This window comes from Hibiscus syriacus, unplaced genomic scaffold, assembly GCF_006381635.1.
Source record: "Hibiscus syriacus cultivar Baekdansim isolate YM2019G1 unplaced genomic scaffold, ASM638163v2 tig00110271_pilon, whole genome shotgun sequence".
Classification (NCBI taxonomy): domain Eukaryota; kingdom Viridiplantae; phylum Streptophyta; class Magnoliopsida; order Malvales; family Malvaceae; genus Hibiscus; species Hibiscus syriacus.
In genome coordinates, this window is record NW_024062657.1 from 1,529,365 (window position 1) to 1,552,412 (window position 23,048).

At 30.2% G+C, this 23,048-nt stretch overlaps 1 protein-coding gene and 1 pseudogene across 1 annotated transcript; one reads left to right on the forward strand and one right to left on the reverse strand.

Moving 5' to 3' along the window:
* Positions 1 to 3,482: 3,482 nt before the first annotated feature.
* On the forward strand, positions 3,483 to 6,185 carry LOC120115783 (chromophore lyase CRL, chloroplastic-like). The gene is made up of 10 exons (XM_039136392.1): positions 3,483 to 3,771; positions 3,846 to 3,895; positions 4,078 to 4,138; positions 4,236 to 4,271; positions 4,430 to 4,480; positions 4,756 to 4,848; positions 5,143 to 5,247; positions 5,572 to 5,664; positions 5,747 to 5,920; positions 6,137 to 6,185. The coding sequence occupies exons 1-9, from the start codon at positions 3,592 to 3,594 to the stop codon at positions 5,888 to 5,890; spliced, it is 813 nt and encodes a 270-aa protein (XP_038992323.1). The 5' UTR covers positions 3,483 to 3,591; the 3' UTR covers positions 5,891 to 5,920; positions 6,137 to 6,185.
* An 8,789-nt stretch (positions 6,186 to 14,974) lies between these two features.
* LOC120115784 lies at positions 14,975 to 19,188 on the reverse strand (annotated as a pseudogene).
* Between the last annotated feature and the right edge of the window lie 3,860 nt (positions 19,189 to 23,048).

Genomic DNA, 23,048 nt, shown 5'->3' on the forward strand with positions numbered 1-23,048 from the left:
TCAGTATTATTATCCATAATTATGATGAAAACATTTTGTCACAGTCTTAGTTGATGATTTGTGAAGACAATTATTTTTGTCACTAGTCTTAGTTGGTGATTTATGACGACAATCACTATTAAAGTGAATAGTTATGTCCTTCTATTTGGTCATTAATAAGATGCTAGAATTGAAATCAATTTTTTTAACAACAAACAATGTAATAGTTATAGCATGTTAAGTGATCGCTATTATTATTCATAATTGTGACAATAACAATTTTTGACTAGTAATGTTACCATTCTTGAATTATGTCACAAGTATCACTACAAGAATAAATATTTTTACTTATAAATTGATAGTGACTATTAGTAAAATTGTCACAAATATTAAACTTTTGATGAAAAAAAATTGTACGGCACTATTAAAAAATATAATTGTGATGTATTTTTATTTCGTCACAATAACAGTAATAATTATGATGATTTAATATTTCTCACAATTAAATTCTCACTATAAGTATATAATTGTAACACAAATTTCACCCTCACAAAAATTTAGACATTATTAGAATACACAAATTGACGTCAATTATATTTTTGGCGAGATATGATAGTGATAATATATAAAGTGATCGCTGTTATTTGATATTTGTTATGACAATAAAGTTGTTTGTCGCTTAAAATTTTACTTTTTTTGTGATAAATATTGACATCAATAATAATTAAAATTGTTGTTAAGATAAACTAGTTTGTCTAAAATTTTGTTATTAGTCTCTATACTACGTGCAAATTGTTGTTTTAGTTATTATGATCTAATTAATATTTATATGTTTATATTTTAAAACCTAGCTAATTATTTTTATATTTATCTTCCATGAACGTATTTCATATAGGAAATCATAGAAAATTTAATCAAATTATAATAATAATTAATATTATATATATTAAAATAAATATAATTAATTCCAACAATAGTTTAACCTAAATATTATTATTATTTTTCAACAGCAAATATTTGTTTCTTAGCATAGTGTTTAGGCGTTGCACTCTTTCTTGAAGGTCCCAAGTTTAATCATCTTAAAATTCATGCATTGTATTAATTTATCAAAAAATTACATATGAAACCAACAACTAGTTGGCATAGCGGGAAGAGACACTAGATCCTTAAGCAAATTGGGTTGAAAGGATCGACATTGTCTATGTAGTACCCGATCTAGAAAAAAAATGTGGAGATGTCACATTATCTATCGTTAACAATGAATGCAATTCAAGTTCCTAAAGAAGATGGATACAACTAAAATGTAAAATATATACTATAATTGATTTCATGATGATTTTTTTAATTAATCAATTTAATTATGTAGTTGTGATAAAATATTTGTCACTAATAAAGATACTATTAGAGTCTAAATTTTTGTAACTGTTATTAGTCTTTTTATGTCAAAAAACGTAGTCACAAAATATACTTTCAGCTTTAAACAAATTTATCACAATTCTATTGATAATAGTATCAAACATTTGGTCACTAAAAAATACTTAATTTGATAATATTGATGGTCACAAAATATATTTTTAGTGTCAAACAAATTCATCAAAATTTATATTGATAATTGTGTTGAATAAATGTTAAAAAACGAACAATTGTGATAGTTTTTAGAATAATTGTCACTAATATAATAGTGACGGAGTTATTAGTGACGACAAAAATTTTCACTATGCATTTTACTGTTTAAATTTAATGTCTTTAGTGATCATTTCCATCGTCACTAAAGGTGAATTTCCTTGCAATGCAAACTTAAAAATCAATCCACTAATTATTAAAAATTTCAAGTTATTCGAGTCATTCAAATTGTATTTTATAACTAGAGTTGAATTTAAATTTTTTTTAGTCTAGTCAAATTGAAAACATCAATTTTTTTAGTAGAATCGAGTTTTGCTCAACTCTAGTACTAGCATTTTATTTATCATTTTTACCATATTGTTATTAATGTTAAAAAAAACTCAGATGATTCAATCAAATTATGCTTGCATCATGAAAATATAAAAATATTGATTTAAAAAAAAAATAAAATCCAAAGTTTATTTTTAAAAATATCAAATTATTTTTAGTTTTTTTTTATGGTTTTATATTTTATTTTTTAAAAATAAAATAAACATAACTACAATTTTGAAAAAGAATATAACTTTTGAAAATATAATATTTTTAATTTTTATGAGTTTTTTTATATTTTTTTTAATTTTATTACATGTAGACAATTTGATTGGACCACATAACGTTTGTTTAATGGTAACTGAAATTATAACGAAGTGATGAATATAATACTAATATAAAGATAAACTGAAAATGTAATATAGGGACCAAACTAAAAGTTAGACAAAAGTATATGAAGAAATTGGCTATTAATCCTTTAAAAAAATTAGGATAAACTACATATTTAGTCACTCACCTATTCTCGTTATTCCATTTTGGTCACCAACTATTTTTTTAAATAATATCTAAATTTATATTTTGGCTCATTTTTAGTCGTCCACCATTAAAGAAAGTACAATTAAAAAAACATTAAATAAAGTAACGATGATGCTGACATGTCACCATAAGATAACACCATATCATAATTGAAAAAGATAACACCATATCATAATTGAAAAAATAAAGAAAATTAATGCATCATTGGTTTCATTTAGGAACCAAAACATAACGTTAGATATTATTTTAAAGAGTTAATTGCATCATATTCTCCAAACTATAACTCTTATTTTAGATTGATCCTTAAACTTTTGAATTTTTTAATTTCATCTCCAAACTATGAATATCATTCTAAATTAGTCCTTAAACTTTTGAACATTCTAATTACATCCCTAAACTATGACCCTCTTTCTAAATTGGTCTCCAAACTTTTGAATATTCCAATTTCGCCCCCAAATTCATCTAAATATGTAATTAGTTTCAACCATAGTTTAACCTAAATTTTACTTTTTCAAACATATAATAATAAAACTTGGCCTAAATATTTTATTAACAATGAATGTGATTAATATATATATATATGTATAGTTTAGGGTGAATTGAAATGTTCAAAAAGTTTGGGGACTAATTTAGACTGAATACCATAGTTTGGTGATAAAATTGAAATGTTAAAAAATTTAAGGATTGATTTAGAATGATAGTCATAGTTTAGTGATGAAATTAAATTATTTAGAAATTTAAGGACCAATTTAAAATGATGACCATAAATTAAGAATATGTGATATAATTAACTAGATTTAAAAAATAGTTGGATGATGAGTACAGAACCACAAGAATTGATGGTTAACTAACTATATAGTTTAGTCATAAAACTTACATATTAGAAACAAATTTCAGACAAGACCACAATGGTGAACGCTAGTGAAAACAGAAAGAGAAGAATAACGTGTTAATCACTGACACAGCACCAAACCAGCAATAAACCCTCGTTTTCAAATCCAAAACAAATAGTAATTGTTTCCAAATCTAATTTCCCTTTATATCTGGAGAATCCCTATATTATTATTTTCCTCTCAATCTTCGCAGGGAATTATATAAGAACATATGGGTGTTTGGATGCGCTGAGAAGTTTAGGGGAATTATATGGAAAAAGGTTCGGAGTCGGGTTCGAAATCGGACTCGAATGGATGGAGCCGAGCTCGAGGTTTGGTGGTGAAGACCTTGGTTCTAATTGGCGGCGCCTATTTGCTCAAGAAGTTCACCAAATCCACCACTCGTTGGGACCATGCAAAAATCGTTGCTCGTTCTCTTAGCGGTGAAAAGGTGCTTCATTTTCTTTTCCCTTTTGAATTCATTTTGGGTTTCGAATTTGTTTCTTTATTCGTGTTTGTTTGTAGTTCTCGTGGGAGCAAGCCTCTAGAGACCCAGATAATTACTTCAACATCAGGTGCTATTTATTTACTGTATCTAGGATGAAAAAGAAGAAGTTAATTTTAGTTTCTGTGGGTGTTGATTAAGCTTCATGTTACTTGTTTCTTAGTTTATGTTATGGTTCACGGCATATCCAGCAATGGGTATATGGCTGATGCTTTAAATACAGCTAAATTTAAGAAATACTGATCATTGCAGAACACTTACTTGTCCTGCAACAGAGATGGTGGATGGTTCAAAGGTTTTATATTTTGAACAGGTTTTTGTTCAACTCAGTGCCTATTCTATCTTTTCGTTTTGAAAGTTTTATGTTAATATGCTTCAATTTAGTGGTTTGCTCTTTTTTATTGGCTTAGGCATTTTGGAGGACTCCTCAGAAACCCTTTCGGCAGGTATGTTACGGCTCGAAAAGATATAGCAATCAGACAATCTGTATGATAATTGAGTTCCTTCAGTTATATTTGTGCTTTTGTTTTTCGTGTTTTCCTTTGAACTCTTTTTCACTGGAGCACCTTTACCTCGAACAATTCTGACAGTTTTCTGGTTGTAGAGGTTTCTCATGGTGAAGCCTTGTCCAAAAGATTTGAAATGCGACGTTGAGGTTTGTTTCTGCACTGATTTACGATAAGAGTTTACTTTGCGGTTGAAAGATATTGCGTTTAGGATTTAAGAAGAAGATAGAAAGAGGCATGCTAGGAAATAATCTTGGTTACTTTTGAGGAGTTCAAAATCAATGCATTCCTAAATCAATGCCAATGTGTTCTACTTCTTATGTTTAGTATATTCACACTATTTCTTTGGTCAACTATTTTCTTCATTTGAAATCTTTGGAGCTTGCTGGCATTTGGATTTCTGACTTGTATTTTACTGGCACAGGTAAGTTCATTCGCAATTAGAGATGTGGAGGAGTACAAGAATTTCTGTGATCGCCCAAGGGATCAACGTCCCCTAGCTGAAGAAGTTATTGGTGTAAGCCTTTTCACATTATTCCCTTGTGTGGTAGCATCCATGTATTTGATTTCTTTGGTTTTTTTGGTACTTGCTATTTCTATCTTGTCATAGCTTATCATGCTTAGATTCTTGTTTCTTTATTAAATCTGGAAACAATTTTCTTTTCTTTTGCATTTTAGAGCCTGCCAGTGGTTGGTAATCATTTGCAATTTTGTCAGTAAGATGTTTGGTGCATAAATTTGTGTTGAAGGCCTATATTTCGGCAACTTCCAGAAATGTAATCATGTTTGTAAAACTATATTCTCTGAACAGGATATTGCAGAACATCTGACGACTATACATCTTAATCGGTGTGAAAGAGGGAAACGCTGTTTATATGAAGGTTCGACTCCACCAGGTGGATTCCCAAATTCATGGGTATATTCCTCTCGCTGTCCATGATGTTGTCATTCCTTTTTATTTCCAACTTTGCAAGGTTGTAAACATTCACGTCTCTCGTAGTTGGATTTTAGTATGGGGTCTGATCTTACAAATATACGAAAAAAACTAAAGTGCATATCCAAAACGAACACATGCCTCTTATCTCATACTCAATTTTGAGTTCAAGTAACATAGGAAACAGTTCATTATGCATCAATGTATGATTATTTAACAAGCAGCTAGCATGGATTCTCTATTGCAATGAACGGTGCTGTACTAACAAGTTCCATTTGCTACTCTCTTTTTCACTGTTGTTCTAAGAATGGAGTGACATACTGCACTTCCGAACTTTCGGTTTTGAAGAACAACGAAATACATACCTGGGATAGGGGATATGATGATGAAGGAAATCAGGTCAATTTTGACGATCTCTGTTATGCATTCCTCCATATTTGTTTTTCTATAACGATGAAGTGAAAATCTCTTTGTTAAACAGGTGTGGGGAGTGAAGAAAGGCCCTTACGAGTTCAAGCCTGCATCTGCCTCTAGTTTTAACGGCAAGTTTTCGCCTCTAAATTTTCCTCTATCACAGCACCCCATGGAGAAAAGGATAGAAGGGTCATTTGTCTTGCAAGAATAATTGGTTTTTAACTTGTTTATATATATATATATATACATATACATAGGGTTAGGATCCACTTATACAATATAAAATTCTTTTAATTTTACATAAATTCATATTGTTGAGATTAACTCGTTTTTTTTCAGTGAATATCTTTTAATTTTCTACTATTAATCTCAGTCATCTGTTTTTCCTCATTTAACGGTCCTAAATTTATGTAAAATAAAAAGAGTTTTATATTGTATAGTCCCTATACATATTCTTTGTAGCTTGTAAAATTTGATCTCATTTACTTAAGCTTAAAGATGTATTAGTTGTTGTTTACGAGAGGTGGAAGCTTAGGTAATCAGACTCAATGAATACTTTAGGTTTTGTGAAAGGCACAGTGATCATTCTTCATTTTGTCTCATTAATAACACTAAAATATTTAGATGGTTTTATTTTATTTCTTAAAAAATTAAATAAAAACATTTTTCAAAGAATATCAAATGTTTTAAATTCTAATTTTGATTCGCCAAGTAGCCTGCCGTGTACAAAGAATTCCACGTCACTGTTTTCTGGTCACTTAAAAAAAGGCTTAATATATTTTTTTGAGAAAAATAACCTCAGTGACCAAAAATCTCAGATAATATACGATTTTGATCAATTTTTTTTGGATTTGTGAAAATGATCAATAAAATCGCAATACGATCTTCAATTCGCATTGCGATCTCCACTATCGCAAATTCGCGTTGCATTTCGCGTTGCGATTTTTCATTTCGCGTTGCGATTTTCCATTTCGCGTTGCGATTTTCATTTCGCGTTGCGATAGTCTACAATGTCGTTGCGATTTTTCAAATTCGTTGCGATAGTCTACAGTTGTCGTTGCGATTTTTTAAATTCGTTGCGATAGTATACAGTTGTTATTGCGAAAGTCTACAGTTGTCGTTGCGATTTTCCAAATTCGTTGCGATAGTAGACTATCGCAACAACAACTGTAGACTATCGCAACGAATTTAGAAAATCACAACGACAACTGTAGACTATCGCAACGCGAACTGGAAAATCGCAACGCGATTTTCAACTATCGCAACGCGAAATGGAAAATCGCAATGCGATTTTCAACTATCGCAACGCGAAATGCAACGCGAATTTGCAATAGTGGAGATCGCAATGTGAATTAGAGATCGCATTGCGATTTTGTTGGTCATTTTCGTAAATCCAAAAAAAATTGGTCAAAATCGTATATTATCTGAGATTTTTTGTCACTGAGGTTATTTTCTCTATTTTTTTTTTCTTCAAATTATACCTTTTTTTTAAAATGGTGGTTACTTTTTTTTGATTAATTCTATGTTTAATGTTATCAACATTACCACTTTAGGTGTTTTGACTGTAACAATTGTTAAAAAAGCTTGTTAAATTATATATATTATGTTTTGATAATTTTGATTTTTTAAAATTACGAAAGAAAACTTAAAAATATCATTTTATTTAAAAAAACATTTTTCTAAAATTACTTAAAAGCCTCAAATCTTTAAAAGTCCTAATTCCTTAATCCTAACCTTTTCTCTCTTATTGGATGCCGATGTAGCTCTTGTTATCTCCTTTGTCTGTTGTTGTTAGTCTTACTGTCGATATAGCCTTCAGAGTCGTTGTGTGTCGAGAATCGCATGGGTGTCGCGAATTTTGGATGTCGCAATTTTTCAAACTATTGGGTTCGTCGAGTTCGGGGTGGTCGGAACCATCTTGTTGTCAACTGGAAGTTTGGTCGGGTGGGGGATCAATAGTAACAGTGGCAAAAGATGCAGTTGACGTTGGTATAAGATTGAAATTAGGGTTTTAGAGTTTTTGGATTTTTTTAAGATTTTTGAAAATTTTGGATTTTTTAATAAAAAAATATTTTTAAGTTTTTCTAATTTTAAATAAAATTTTAAAAATTATATAAACACGACACGTTTAACTTAACGAAATATTTTAACGGTCATTACGGTCGAGACACATAAAATGGTAATGTTTATAACATTAAACACTTGAATTGGTCGAAAAAATAGTTTAGACACCATTTTAGAAAAAAGTTATATAGTTTGAGATTTTTTTTTAAATATTAAGCCTTAAGAAAAATACTCACATCACTGTTTTCTATGTGCAAAGCACACTTTGCACCCGTAACATTCCAAATAATTTTTTTTATCTAAATCTGATAACTGCAATTTTTTTATCAATAAATGAAATGTATGAAATATATATTAGGTGTGTGACACAGGTCGATCCAGATTAATCAAGACAAAGTCTTAGAAAATCGGGAGGGTAAAAAAATGTGTTAAATATATTAGTGGAATGTTTGCTTAAATAAATGTTAAAAACAAAGACACCAAAAATCTATATCTATATCTTAATTAAATCCATAAAACTTTTGTTCATAATATTATTATATTATAATTTTATGTTAGGCTTACAATATTAATTATAGATTTTTTCTTAGGTTACAATTTTTTTATATTTATAATATTAATTGTTTTTTGTTATACTTTTTATTTTGTTTATAATATTAATTTCAAATTTACAAAAATGTAATGTAAGTGATAAAACATCAATCTAGATCTAACATAAAGTAAATTAATTATCAACCATAAAATTATGTATTTGATAGTTGTAGCGGTAAGCAGTGAGACTTATTTTTGTCACTTTTGGCTCAAGTCCTATGAGCGAAAATTTTTATTTATTTTTATTTTTACAGAATATTGAGCACTTATCGGCAATCTAATAAAATATATAATGAAAATATATAAGTCTGGATGATACTATCAACGTTTATACAATAAGTCAATAATTTATAAATATTAAAAATTAAAAAATTAATATTATAAATATAACAGAAAATTATAACATAACATTTTATAATTTTTTAATATTTATAAATATAAAAATTATGTCAAATTTTAATATTATATATATATACTTTTATGGCGTATATTATATAATCGTGTAATAGTTATATTTTAACATGTACCTAAAGAAATAGTTATTAATTAAAATTAAAATAAAATAAACAATTATGACTCTACAATTTCTTTGAAATTAGCATTTATAATTTGGTTTTACTTTTTATAGTATTTATAATATTGAAATGAATTGATACATGTTGAAAACAATTTGATGTTTCGATATAACAAATATAGTATTATTGAATTTTAAGATTTTATTCAATTTTAAATTACATATTCGATTAAAATTAATTGAATATCAAAAATATTACTCCAAGTTTTCAAACGTCAATTTTTATTCTTACTTAAGTGTAAAATTGTATTTGAGTCTTAAAATATTTTTGAAACAATTTTACAAAGTATTTCGAACCATACTCGAGCCAAAAATAATTTTTACAAAGGGATGTACCGATACACTCTTTAATGTATCGATACACACCCAGCATCGAATGCATTTTGTGTACCGATACACAACCAATGCATCAATACACTCCTGACTCCTAAAAACAACGAATGTAATTTGTGTACCGATACACTTAAGAGTGTACCGATACACTTAAGAGTGTACCGATACACTTAAGAGTATATCGATACACTCGTCGGGTTTTGACTTAAAATCCCTAAAATTCATTCATTTTGTCAAAAACCCAAAACAAAACTCATTGTCGTCGTTCTATCCACTCAACCCCTACTCTCAAACTTGCTCAAATCCAACGTTTCAAGTCGGAATCTATTTGTTTTTCAACTCATAACCTGCTTCACTCAACAAATTCGTGCAAACAACATCTATTCTCACTAAAATCCGAATTTTCAAGGTAATTTTTTAAAACCACTATTTTATTAATTTTTGAACTTAGGACTAGTTCTAGGTTGAATTAGATATCGAGCATTGTTCATATTATGTTTCTAAACTAGATTCTACAACAAATTTTATATCAAAAACACAAATTTTATCAAAAAAATCGAAATAAAAAAATTTTGTTTTTGTTTTTAAATTTTTTTTTATTTAATTATGTTGTGTTCATGAAAACTATACATAATATGATTTTTCAAACATTGTTTTCAAAATATTTTTCAAATTTTGCCCATTAGGATATTATTTAGAGAACCTTGACTATTGCAGACTCATATTGAGTTTTGGGAATTGATTGTTTTGCATACATGTATTTTCAAATTGCAGGTATTCCTTTATCCATTCCAACTTTAAGCATGCCTCACTCCAAACGCCTAAGTCGTCATCTAGTCGGTCAAACCAACCTCAAAATTGACCTCCTATTCCACCTCAAAATCCAAACACAAATGCTCCCGATATAACTATCTGTAATTCTTGCTTTAACCAACCTGGTCGTCGAGAAGATCTCTACCATAGGTTCGTTAACTCATTCGAGTCATAAAATCCGGGAAGAGCGTATACCCTCAATCCAAGCTATGGATGAAATTCGAATATCTTCATACCCTCTGATCTTGGAAATTTGATAAACTCTTTCACCTCAAACCTATTGTTTATCACCAACTAGTCCGCATTTTCTATTCTAATGCGGTTTGTGTCCAAAACGAGTCTCGTACCGCCACCGTAGGAATTCGGTCTTATCTCTTAGGCCAATTCATTTATATTGACTCTGACACAATAGCTAACACCTTTGGGTTAGATAACGATGGTTTAGATAATGAGAGAGAGATTGTAGCTACTCCTTATAGAGCCAAGGCTAGTGCAAGTGCATTGTTAACTGATCACGAGTGTTTTTTTTTCACTTAATCATCTCTTGGTGGTTTAGACCATCCGGAGGTATATATTCTACGATTAGAGTACTAGATCTTTGGTGGATACATTGTATCCAAAATAAAAAGAAAATAAATTTGCCATAAATTATTTTCTCTGAGCTAGTTGAAACCGTAAACAACGTCCCGTCTAAACATGCAGAAACCTTAGTTTACAGTTGTCTTCTTAGCAGTTTGTTTATCAAATCCAACCTTAGGTTCCAGCTTGATGTAGTCATCCCCTAAAGAACCAAATAAATTTCACAACCTTGAAGAAATCAAGATGGTCCGGGGAAAATGATCAATGGGTTCGATCCACCAAGAAAACATCGGGTGCTAGCTCTTTACGAGCTCCTCCAGCATCGGCTGCAAACGATGATTCAGAGGTTGAAGAACTCATACGCGATATAGATGACCACGTACCCGAGGACAAGCCAGTACAACAAGAGACTCAGATGCCTCCAAACTTTCGATCGTTTATGGAGAATCTTGACATGAGGTTTGCATCCATCGAGTCCCATTTAACTGCTAACAACGAAGTGATGAATCATCGATTCGATGCTATGGACGAAATGGTCGACGCGCTTACACGAGATGTGGCTAAAATATGGGCACATCTATCTCCTCCCGATCCACCTATGGATGATTAGACCTTTTTTTTTCTTGCTTTGTTTTCTTAGGTTGATTTAGAACTTAATTGTCAAAACATTTTGGATGTTTGGATTTATATGTTTTGAATGATTATGGATGTTTGAACTTGAATGATTATATATATATATTTGGTTTGATTTAATTTTTTTTAAATTTTAACTTATATTTTGCATCATTCACATTTTAGACATATTATGACCAATTACCATTACACATTATTTATGAATATTGATGGACTAATGGCTAATATTTCTCTTGATTGTGATCTTAGCAGCTTAAGCTTTGAATTTTTATATCAATTGACTATTTTCATTAAGGGGGAGAATATATCTTGTTTAAAAGCGTTTTATAGAGTCTTTTTGATTTAACAAAAAGGGGGAGAATATAGTAAGGGGGAGTAAGGGGAGTAATTTTTCAAAATTGAGATTTCAAAAATATGATTTTTCAAAGAAAATCTTAAAATTACTCAAATGTTTTGTTATATCAAAAAGGGGGAGATTGTTGAAAACATTTTGATGTTTCGATATAACAAATATAGTACTATTGAATTTTAAGATTTTATTCAATTTTAAATTACATATTCGATTAAAATTAATCGAAAAAAAAATTACTCCAAGTTTTCAAACGTCAATTTTAATCATTACTTAAGTGTAAAATTGTATTTGAGTCTTAAAATATTTTTGAAACAATTTTACAAAGTATTTCGAACCATACTCGAGCCAAAAATAATTTTTACAAAGGGATGTACCGATACACTCTTTAATGTATCGATACACACCCAACATCGAATGCATTTTGTGTACCCATACACAACCAATGCATCGATACACTCATGGCTCCTAAAAACATTGAATGTAATTAGTGTACCGATACACTTGGGATGTACTAATACACCAAGTCTAATAACGGTCGAAATATTTGAATTTTACACACAGTGTACCGATACACCCTTGAGAGTGTACCGATACACCTACGCTCCCAACAAATTTTTTAAATGATAATTACACCATAACGGCTCTATTAACTTCACCAATGATTCCCAATGTTCAGAATCAATCCAAGGTGTATTTAAATAAGCTGAGGAGCCATTGATTAACAACAATTAAGAAGAGAAGCTAGAGAATCAAAGAGAAATCATCAAACCTCAAGTTTGAGCATTTCAAACCCATTTTTCATTTAATATTCATTTTGCTTTCAAGAACACCTTTTGTGCTCAATTGTATTCATCTTTGAGTGTTCTTTCTTTGTTCTAGAATTGTGCAAACATCTTGCCTTGTGAGGTTTTTCTGTAAGTTTGCAAAATTTGTGTATTTCTCTTTGGGAGAGAGTGTTCTCAATAATTTGGGGTATAATTCTTGAGGGAGTTGTAAGGTTACTCTTTGTCCTCAAAAGAAAGACAAATTAATGAATTTGTGGAAAATCCATAGTGTGGATAGCTAAGGTAGTGGAGTAGACTTTGGTTAAGAAAGTCGAACCACTCTAAATCGCTGTGCAAATATTTTTTATTTTCTGCAAAAGCTTCCACCAAAATTTGTATTGCCAATTCACCCCCTCTTGGGATTTGCGGAAGCTTGAATCGACAACCAAAATTGTTTGCCAAGAGGGGTCGAGACGGTTCTTGTGTTTAGGGAGTAAGGAGATTGAAAGATAGAAAATTTGCACAACGATTTATAGTGGTTCGACTTCTCCAACAAGTCTACATCTACTACCTTAGCTCCTCACCAAGGATTTTCCAACAAATTCACTAATTTGTTCTTTCTTTTTTAAAGACAAAGAGATAACCTTTACAACTCCCTAATTTTTCACGGGATAAACTAGAACCTTTCTCTAGCTTTTACACGGACTTAGCTAGAACCTTTCCCCTTTACAAAAAGGATAAAAGAAGTAAACAAATAAACCTCTCAAAGGTAGGTGTTTACAAGAATTTAAGCTCACTAGAACAATATTTACAAGAGAGAATGAAAATAAGAATGAAAAACTTATTCTCTTGTGTTTGAATGTTTGGATAGTTGTTCTCTATATTCTTCAAGTGTCTTGAACATGTATTTATAAGTTGGAATGAGTTTGAAGTCGTATATAGCCGTTGGGGATTCATTTTCTGCAAAAATAGGCTACACATAGCATGGTGTATCGGTACACTATCAAGGTGTATCGGTACCCCTTCATAAAATTTGAATTTTATGACCGTTGGGCTGAAATTACTGTAGCAGTGTATCGATACACTGTAGCAGTATCGATACCCATTTCACATTCGATTTTTTTAGCATCGGCACTGTTCATTACTGTTCACACAGTATCTGTACTATTTATATAGTATATGTAGTATTCATACAGTACAATACTATTCATATAAACATTTTTGTGCTTTTAGTAGGGGGAGTAAGGGAGTAATTCAAAATTGAGATTTCAAAAATATGATTTTTATAAGAAAATATTAAAATTACTCAAATGTTTTGTTATATCAAAAAGGGGGAGATTGTTGAAAACATTTTGATGTTTCGATATAACAAATATAGTACTATTGAATTTTAAGATTTTATTCAATTTTAAATTACATATTCGATTAAAATTAATCAAATATAAAAAATATTACTCAAAGTTTTCAAACGTCAATTTTAATCTTACTTAAGTGTAAAACTGTATTTGAGTCTTAAAATATTTTTGAAACAATTTTACAAAGTATTTCGAACCATACTCGAGCCAAAAATATTTTTTACAAAGGGATGTACCGATACACACCCAACATCGAATGCATTTTGTGTACCGATACACAACCAATGCATCGATACAATCCTGGCTTCTAAAAACATCGAATGTAATTAGTGTACCGATACACTTAAGATGTACCGATACACTAAGTCTAATAACGGTCGAAATATTTGAATTTTACACCCAGTGTACCGATACACCCTTGAGAGTGTACCGGTACACCTACGCTCCCAACAATACAAAATAAATTTTTTTTTTTTGAAAAATATTATGGGACTTTAGTCTAATTCAGACATAAAATAAATTAATTCTTAATCACAAACCGAGTGCATATTTTTGGAGCTAAAATTTTTAATTTATTTATTTTTACTAAAATATTGAACATTTGTCATCCACATTATTTAACAAAATATATGACTGAAATATAACAAATAAAATAGTATAACCTAACAATATTATAAAAATTATAAATTTAATTATGATATATATCTAAATTGTTAGTGTCCTTGTTTTTAAAAGAATATTAATAATAAATTTGTTATTATAATTTAGATTGAAAGGAAGTCGGAAGATTATAGACTGTTTTGTTTAATTTAGAGCATTTTCTGGAGAAAAAGACATTGGATTCACATTCAAGCTATAAAAAATGATGGAATTAAAAATTTTGAGGTCCAACAATCATCAGCAACTGTGATCAACAGTTGTCAACGACTACAATGGTAAGTGACAATTGCCACTGGAAAACTTTGGTTGAATTTAAGGATCAAATTTATATTTTATCTAAAATTCATAGTCTAAATGATATTTCATCTAAAATTTAGAGTCAAATTAGTATTGAATCTAAAGTTTAAGAAAAATTTGACCCCTTCTACTAACATGTTACCAACATGAGTTAACGACTAAATGGTTACAATATAACAATTGATAACATAAGTGATCAAAATTTAATAAATCAATAATATAATTTTTCAGAATTGGTGATAAAAAATGAACAGAACTAAAATGAAAGTGACCATTACGATAATTAACCCAAAAATTAAACATCTTTGATATAATGAAAATGTCACAATATCTGAGTTCCGTTCAGAACCGGTTCGTCAGCATCAACATCGGCTAGGTTTTGCCTGTAATAAAAAAACTGTTCACTGACAAATTCCTCTTTCAGAACAAGTTTTGCTCGTGGGAAAGAAAACACTGCTACAAATACGTTACATACACTTCCTGTGCAGTCCAATTTGCAGATCAGAAGATATGGAAATGAGAAGTGGGAAAGAGTAATGCCATACAGCTTTAAAAACTCGTTTCTGATGAGCTTGTATCGACTGGCACGGCTTTCGAGCATTGTACCTGATATCAAAAATGTGGATGACCGGGTCTGCTGAACCAGATGAGAGGTATAAACCATCAGGAGACCAAGCTTGATTGATCAGAGCTGATTGCGAGTCACTGCTCTCTTGCTTCCACCCGAAAGAATGCAGTTCGGTATGCCTCAGTCGTATATCATAGAGACGAAGCTGCTTCTCATGGGCCCTGCAAAAAAGCATGCATCTCATTGTCTAAAACTTCATAGTGAAAATAAAGTTACAAAACATCCTGTAATAGATCACGTGTTTCACAAGTTACACAAAAAGGCAACAATCCAAGGGTAAACTGTACATAGGTCTGCTCAATTTTTTCCATGTCCATAGGAGTTCCTTGAAGGGTAATATTCATATACCCATGTCATGTCGGGAAGGGAGTTCAACTCAGGTACTTCAAGAAAAATAATAAGTCGAGCATCATTGTTATTGTCATGACACAGGCTATAGAAGACCCGAAATTGCTAACATACTAGATAAATCTGTAAATCATATCTCAACAGTGCTAGCGCAGAAACTGATGTATAATATACATCCGAATCTACCAGTTAAATAGCAGTCCTGTTATATACTAACTCAGAATAATCCTGGAACAGACTATTAACGTAACTATAATGATTTTCATTGTTTATAGCAAATATGCTACATTCAAAAGAATCAGCAGGTATATTAAGAAATGTAAAAGGTAAATTAGTCAACAGTCGAAAAGTAGTTATTTCTTACCCAGTTTGAACCATGAATAGGTTGAAGTCACAAGGATTTGGCAGGACACTCATGCATTTACTTTCTATTTGATGCTTGAAGTCTGCTCTTCCAACATGCACATCAAACCCGATAATTCTTTTGTCTGCCCCAGCTGACAATATAATCTGCTTTTGATGCATCCCTGAAACTCCCATGACAGCTGAAGAATGTAGATTCCGATGCAAGGATTTTGGCTTCCATGCATTCTCATCTTTCTCATTCCAAAGCACCACCGCATGATCACTGCCACCAGTCACAAAACATGTATTTTCCCAGGGCATGAATATGATGCTGTTGATGATACCTTTAACATGGGGCTTATTCTCTAAGTAAGTTAAACGGCCTCTCTGTCATTGCAAAAACAAGCAAAAGAAGAGTTTAGTTTACATAAAGATAGGCCCTTCTAAGGTGGAAACAGAATGTTCCAAGTACAAGATCACGGGGGGCTAAGCTCTTCCAACGGCTCCATAGATCCAAGATATACTAATTCTGAATATAGCAGGAGGAAGTTTTTTAAAACAATAAATTACAACCATCGTACTTACCACTTGTGTTTTGTTAAGATTTAATACAGATATCTGAGAATCCCCAGCATCGGCTGTGTATGCACAGAAAAGGCTGTTTCCATGTGGATGCCAGGCTATGTCTTCTGGCCATCTTCTTTCTACTGCAGATCCACAATCCGTGCTAGAGAGAAAAAAGCTGATGACCTAAAGTTCAAGGGGAAAAAAGAATAAGAAACTGTTAGGACTCAATTGAAAGAAAGGGAGAAAAGACTTATGGTTCTAAATACTACTAAGCAACAATCACACAACTTGCTTTGACCCATATCATCTTTGGAAATGTTCTCATAAATGCCATCCAAACAAAAGTATGACCAATGAAAGGAAATGAAATCTATGATGCTGCCTTGATCAAACTAGAGTGTGAAAGAGGAAAAAAGGCTTAATAATAAGAAATCACAGAATATATGACTGGAGCTTCAAAAGTGCTCTGCATAAAACCAACTCGATATTTCATTTTCTGAAGCAAGCCCAGGACATAAACCACACGTTTCAAAATTTAACTTTTGATACCAACTCCTTGCTATACCTAACACAGTTAAGCCTTAATCAAACCACTTGTATCATTTTCCTTTATTACTCATGCAGTCATGCTCTAATCACACTAAACTTAACTTGCTTGCTACTAAACAGAATTGCAAGGATCTTTCAAGCTCCAGCACCACAAAACTTTGTCAAATTCTAGTAAGAGAGCCCTACCCCTCTCTTTACCCAAATGGCAGAACAAATGTCAAAGTTAATAGGCTCTCAGAATCTATAAATTACATTTCCATAAAAAGAAAGCTTCCACTCTTCTATCACATGCATTGTATTCAAATTATGGCATGGTGGTATATATCCTTATCAATTTCAAACCATGTTATAATTAGAAGTTTAATCATAAAAAAAATTGCCTTGTAATCTATGGATCAACAACCGATATAGGCCACAGATAGTAGATAGCAGGTCCAAACAAAATAAGAAATTGACCTTACCCTCTAGCCTGAATTTGCCACAAATGCACTATTCCATCCAAAGCACTGCAAATAGCCCAAGATACCAGCAGAAATTAGATCCTATAGAACATATAGTACAGATTTGAAATGCTAAACAGTTCAAACAATGAGGTGCAGGAGGAATTTCATCATGCTACTAAATGCAAATTCTTGCATGATCAACGACATAAGCTCCTCTTCACTTATCAAAGAGCACACCTGGTCACGAAAAGCTGATCATTCACTGGACACACAGCAAGACTTCTCAACTTTCTTTTGTGCTGACTAGATATGTGATTGCTTGAATAGGAGCCAATTTTGGTCAGCGAAGAGCTGTTCCGTACCAAGGGAATCAACTCTTTGTGCTCTTTTTGTTCTGATACAATAGTAAATTTGAAATGTTCACATAATCCATCATGAAGTGAACAACTCAGTTAGAGGTGATTGCCTTACCAAACTTCCTTTTAGCCCCTCTGTCTTTACTTTCAACAACCTCGGAATTGGAAGAATTTCTATAAGATGCCTCGGCTCTTACTTTCATAGCCCTGTTAGAGGCAGGACTTGCTTCAAGACTAATGGCAGTCTTTTCACTTGACCCTGGCGGTTTTATGGGTTGTGAAATCTTTGGATTCACAGAAGGGATTACAAGTTCAGTTTTTGACTGTGGTTTCATTTTAGAACCCCCATTTATACATTCGGGAGTTGATCTCTGATCCACCTTCACACTTTTACTAGCCAGAGAAGCATTAGAAAATGTTGTATTATGTCGTCGTCGAAGGCGAGCCAATTTAGATTGTGAGTCTTGCAGCCTCTTCTCTGCTTCATCAAGCTATGTTTCAAAAAACAGGAAGAAACAAACAATAAAACAAAGCGGTTCAAATGCATGTGCAAGTCAAAGCTTGAGCTTATACTAAAACAAACCATCATATCAACACTTTTTAACAGCACAAACAAATTTATTAGCACACATTTGATTCACTAATAGTGTGCTTCTAAAATAACCTGATAATAAAATAAAACCAATATAACATTTAACAAAACAAATGAAAGCAGAAGAATGAATTCTAAAAGATGGGTAATTTAATTAGTTCATAGATTAAAAGATTGTTAATTCCCCACTTAAACATCACTTATTTGAACTTTGTACTTGTCATTCTCCAAAGACACATTAAAAGACCATCATTAAAGTGGAGAACTGAAAAGAAGAAACTTTCTCAAATAAAAATTCACAGAATTCTCAGGAAAACAAAAATCCCTCAATTGAAGAAAAAGAGAAAAACCCAAAAATCGGAGGAAAAAATCAAAAAAGATATTCATGAAAAAATTGGAAGAACCTGAGTTTTGTAATAGGAAATACGGTGGCCAAGTTGCTCAACTTCTTTGGTGCGATGCTCGATCAAAGCCACCAATGCTTCTTCTTGCTCAGCTATGGAGTTTTCGTCTTCTTCATCTGCTGCTGTTTCTTCCTTTATTTTCTTCGAAATCGTTGAACCCGCGCTCATTCTTCTTCACTTTTTTATCTTTTCTCTTTACGCCACTTTCCCCACCGCAAAGACGCTTTGTGTTTTCTTGCTTTTATAATCTTCAATTTGTTCTAATAATTTGTCATAGAAACTACTGTCTAAAATTCTTATCATTATTTTAGTTTCGTTTATATGAATTTTTTTATATAAACAATCAGGAAATTTAGAAAGAAAAAAAACCCTTGAATTAATTTGTTTAAACTCTAATTCTACCAAGAGAAAACTTTATAAGTATGAATTAGACATGTTGTGAACATATATTATGGGTAAACTGCATATTTAATACATAACTATCAATTTTGATCTATTTAAGTACTTAAACTTTCATTTTTTTAAATCATACCTAATGTTTAGTTTCTGTTTCATTTTAGTACCTCACCGTTAAAAACTTAACGGACGAGCTAGCCGGCCATCGCGTTTATAGTTGTCGGTCTTCGTATCTGTTAGTCGATGAAGCCCAAACTTTTTAGTCCGTACTTTTTTTGACCCCTTTAATGTTGCCTCCGTTTCACAAGGAAACGCCTAAATCTCCCCAAATTGACAATCAACTATTCAATTTCTTCATCCTCTAATTTTCATGGTCCACTGTTCGATGGGATTGAAACTGGACTATGTTAGTCAAGTCGTCATTCTCTCGTGGTGCACTATTCGAATTAGTCGTCCGTCCACTGGAGTTATGCCACGTCAGCCTGTCCATTAAGTTTTTAACGACAGAGTATTAAAATGAAACAAAAACTAAACGCTAGGCATAGTTTTGAGAAAAAAAAATGAAAGTTTAAGCATTAAAAATGACCAAAATTATAATTTAAATACTAAACGCGTAGTTACCTATATTGATTTATGTTTTCATAAAAACTAAATAGTTAATTGTATCATATATCCTCAAAGTATGATCCTTATTTTAAATTAGTATCTAAACTTTTTAACATTCCAATTTCATCCTTAAACTATGACTATTATTCTAAATTAATCCTCAAATTTTTGAATATTTCAATTTCATCCCCAAACTCTGGCACTCATTCTAAATTGGTCCCCAAATTTTTTGAACAATCCAATTTCATCATAAACTATACGTATATACTAATCATATCCCTCGTTAATAAAATCGTTAGGCCAAGTTATATTTTTATATGTTTGAAAAAATATGGTTAAATTATGGTTGAAATTAATTATATATTTGCATGAATTTGGGGATGTAATTGGAATATTCAAAAGTTTGGGGACCAATTTAGAAAGAGGGTCAAAGTTTAGGTACAAAATTAAAATTTTCAAAAGTTTAAAGGCCAATTTAGAATGTGATTTTAGGGATAAAATTGGAATATTCAAAAGTTTAAGGACTAATTTTAAATGAAGATTATAATTTGAGGACATATAATGCAATTAACTCAAAACTAAATCATTTATATAACCATCATCTATGAATAATAAAAATTAATTATTATATATGATGCGTAATAAATGATTAATTTTTCTCATATGAAAAATGATATAATTGTTTCATAGTCATTTCTCTTAGATCAAACGGGTTAGTTTATAACTGCTTAATTACTATTCAATTAGGGATGGAGACGAGATCCAAACTCAACGGTTTTCGACATGATCTGGTCTTATGAGTTAGATATTTAAAAAAAAGTGGGTTCTAGTCAGTATGGTTAGAGTTTAGGGTAAAAAATATCTAATTCCACTTGATCGAATTTTTTTTTACCTTAAATATTTATAGATAATTACAATAATATCCCTCTATATATTATTTTTTAGTTAAATCACTATTTTTATTGAAAAATAATATATTTTATAAATATATTATTTTAAATCGAATTCGTTTTTATCTAAGAAAAAAAGGTCAAATAAAGGTGTATATTTTTTGAGTCGGATGAAAAGTGAATATTTTTTAAATTTTGAGTCGGGTCAAATTAATCGAAAATCCTACTCAATCCTACCTATACGTCTCCTTAGCTCCAATGTTGCGTAGATAATAAATTTTTTACATCAATAATTAAAGTCATTAAAGTTTTCAAAATATGCAACAATTTTATTTACCGATTAACAAAACTTTAAACAACAATATATTGCACTGCTGTTAATGTATTACTTAATATATTTTTTTGAATATATGTCAAACATCAATATATATCATTAATTTTATAAGATAAAATTTTCAAATAGTCACTAAATTGTGTTAAAATAATCTTTTTAGATATTAAATTTTCAAAAGTTATATTAATGGTCTTTAAACTTTAAATTTTTAATAAGATGAATATTACAACTTTTGATGTCATTAAAGGGGTGAAATGAAATATTAAACTAATAAAATTACCATTTAACCTTTAATTATAATTAAAATTTTATTTTTGATATTTTTATTTTAACAGGTCTACATAATAATTCAAAAAAGTATTTAAAAAAAATATAGAATTGACAATTCATTTTTAAATTATAAAAACATTTTTAAAATTATATATGCATGAATTTGTTAATTCGTCAAATTATTTTATAAATAATATTTTATTTAATTATTATTATAGTTGTAAAATTTATAACTTTTTAAGATCTGACAATTTTAACTATCAGAAATCGAAAGTCACTTTTATTTGTTAAAGAATATGATTCAACTATTTAACTTTTATTGAATAAGTGTAAATATAATTTTAAGAATATATTTATAATTTCAAAAATAAAATTTGAAATTCAATACATTTAATTTTTTTTTTGAAACTATTACTTAAAAGTATTAATAAATATATTAAAATAAAATATTAGTTTCAATTGCGAGACCAAATAAGATATATAAAAACTGTATCAAAATTATTACTTAATGATAATTAAGGATAGATGCTTATATTTTGAATGAGATATAAAAATTAATGTTTATTTTATAACTTTTGATAGTCAAATGACTAATAAAATAATTTTATCATAGTCTAATGATCATTTAAAAAATTTAGTTTATTTTATATCGATGCACATCAATATTTGACGTTCGTGATAGACTCATCTCTTATTATATAATAGAGTAAAAGAAGATAAAATCAATAAATTTAATGATTATTTAATGATTTGTATAACTGAGAAATTAAAATAGGAAAATGCTTTCTATTTATATAGTTTATATTATTTGACACTCAATGTCAAAACCGGCACCATAATTTGCGAAAATATAAAAAAATGACAATTTAATTTAAGGTTAAAAATAATGGAAATAGAGTGACCGAAAATATTATCGTAATACATAATATTTTAGGTTAGACACAACCTAAAATGTTACATTCTTGAAAGTATTATTTTCTTCGTAACATTTTAGGTTCAATCGAAAATGTTACCAAGAAGATAATGTTTTAAGGTGCATCCAAACTAAAATGCTATGTTTTATGATAATATTTTCGGTCACGCCTCATTTTTCACCATTTTTTAGTTTTAAATTATTAGGTTGTACAACAAAACTATCTGCATGATTTACCATTCGTTTGTCGAAAGAAAGCTTTCATGTAAGGATATTCTATATAATTTTATGTTATGAGAGATAAACTTATAAAATTTTAAAAGACGAAAATAAATCTTTAATAAAAAATATAAAAGAAAATAATTAAAATATATAAAATTTAAAATTTGTAAAGAAACGACCTCCTCGATTTATTCTATGAACACTACCGTGGAAGGAAGATTTATTATATTATATGAACACGAACACTCTAACGCTGGGTTCTGCTACTATTATTATTACTCGTAAAGTTATTGTTAATCGAGTTAAATGGATTATTCGGGTACTCAATTTCGGTTGTGGCTGCCGTCGTGGTTGTTGCTGTGGCAGCGCAGTTACGACATATTTTTTTCCCCAATAAAAACTGCTTTTTATGCTGCAGATGCGGTTCGTGATTTGGTGATAACCTTGAAAAAGGTTACGATGCCGCCGTTACAATTGAATAATATTCTACT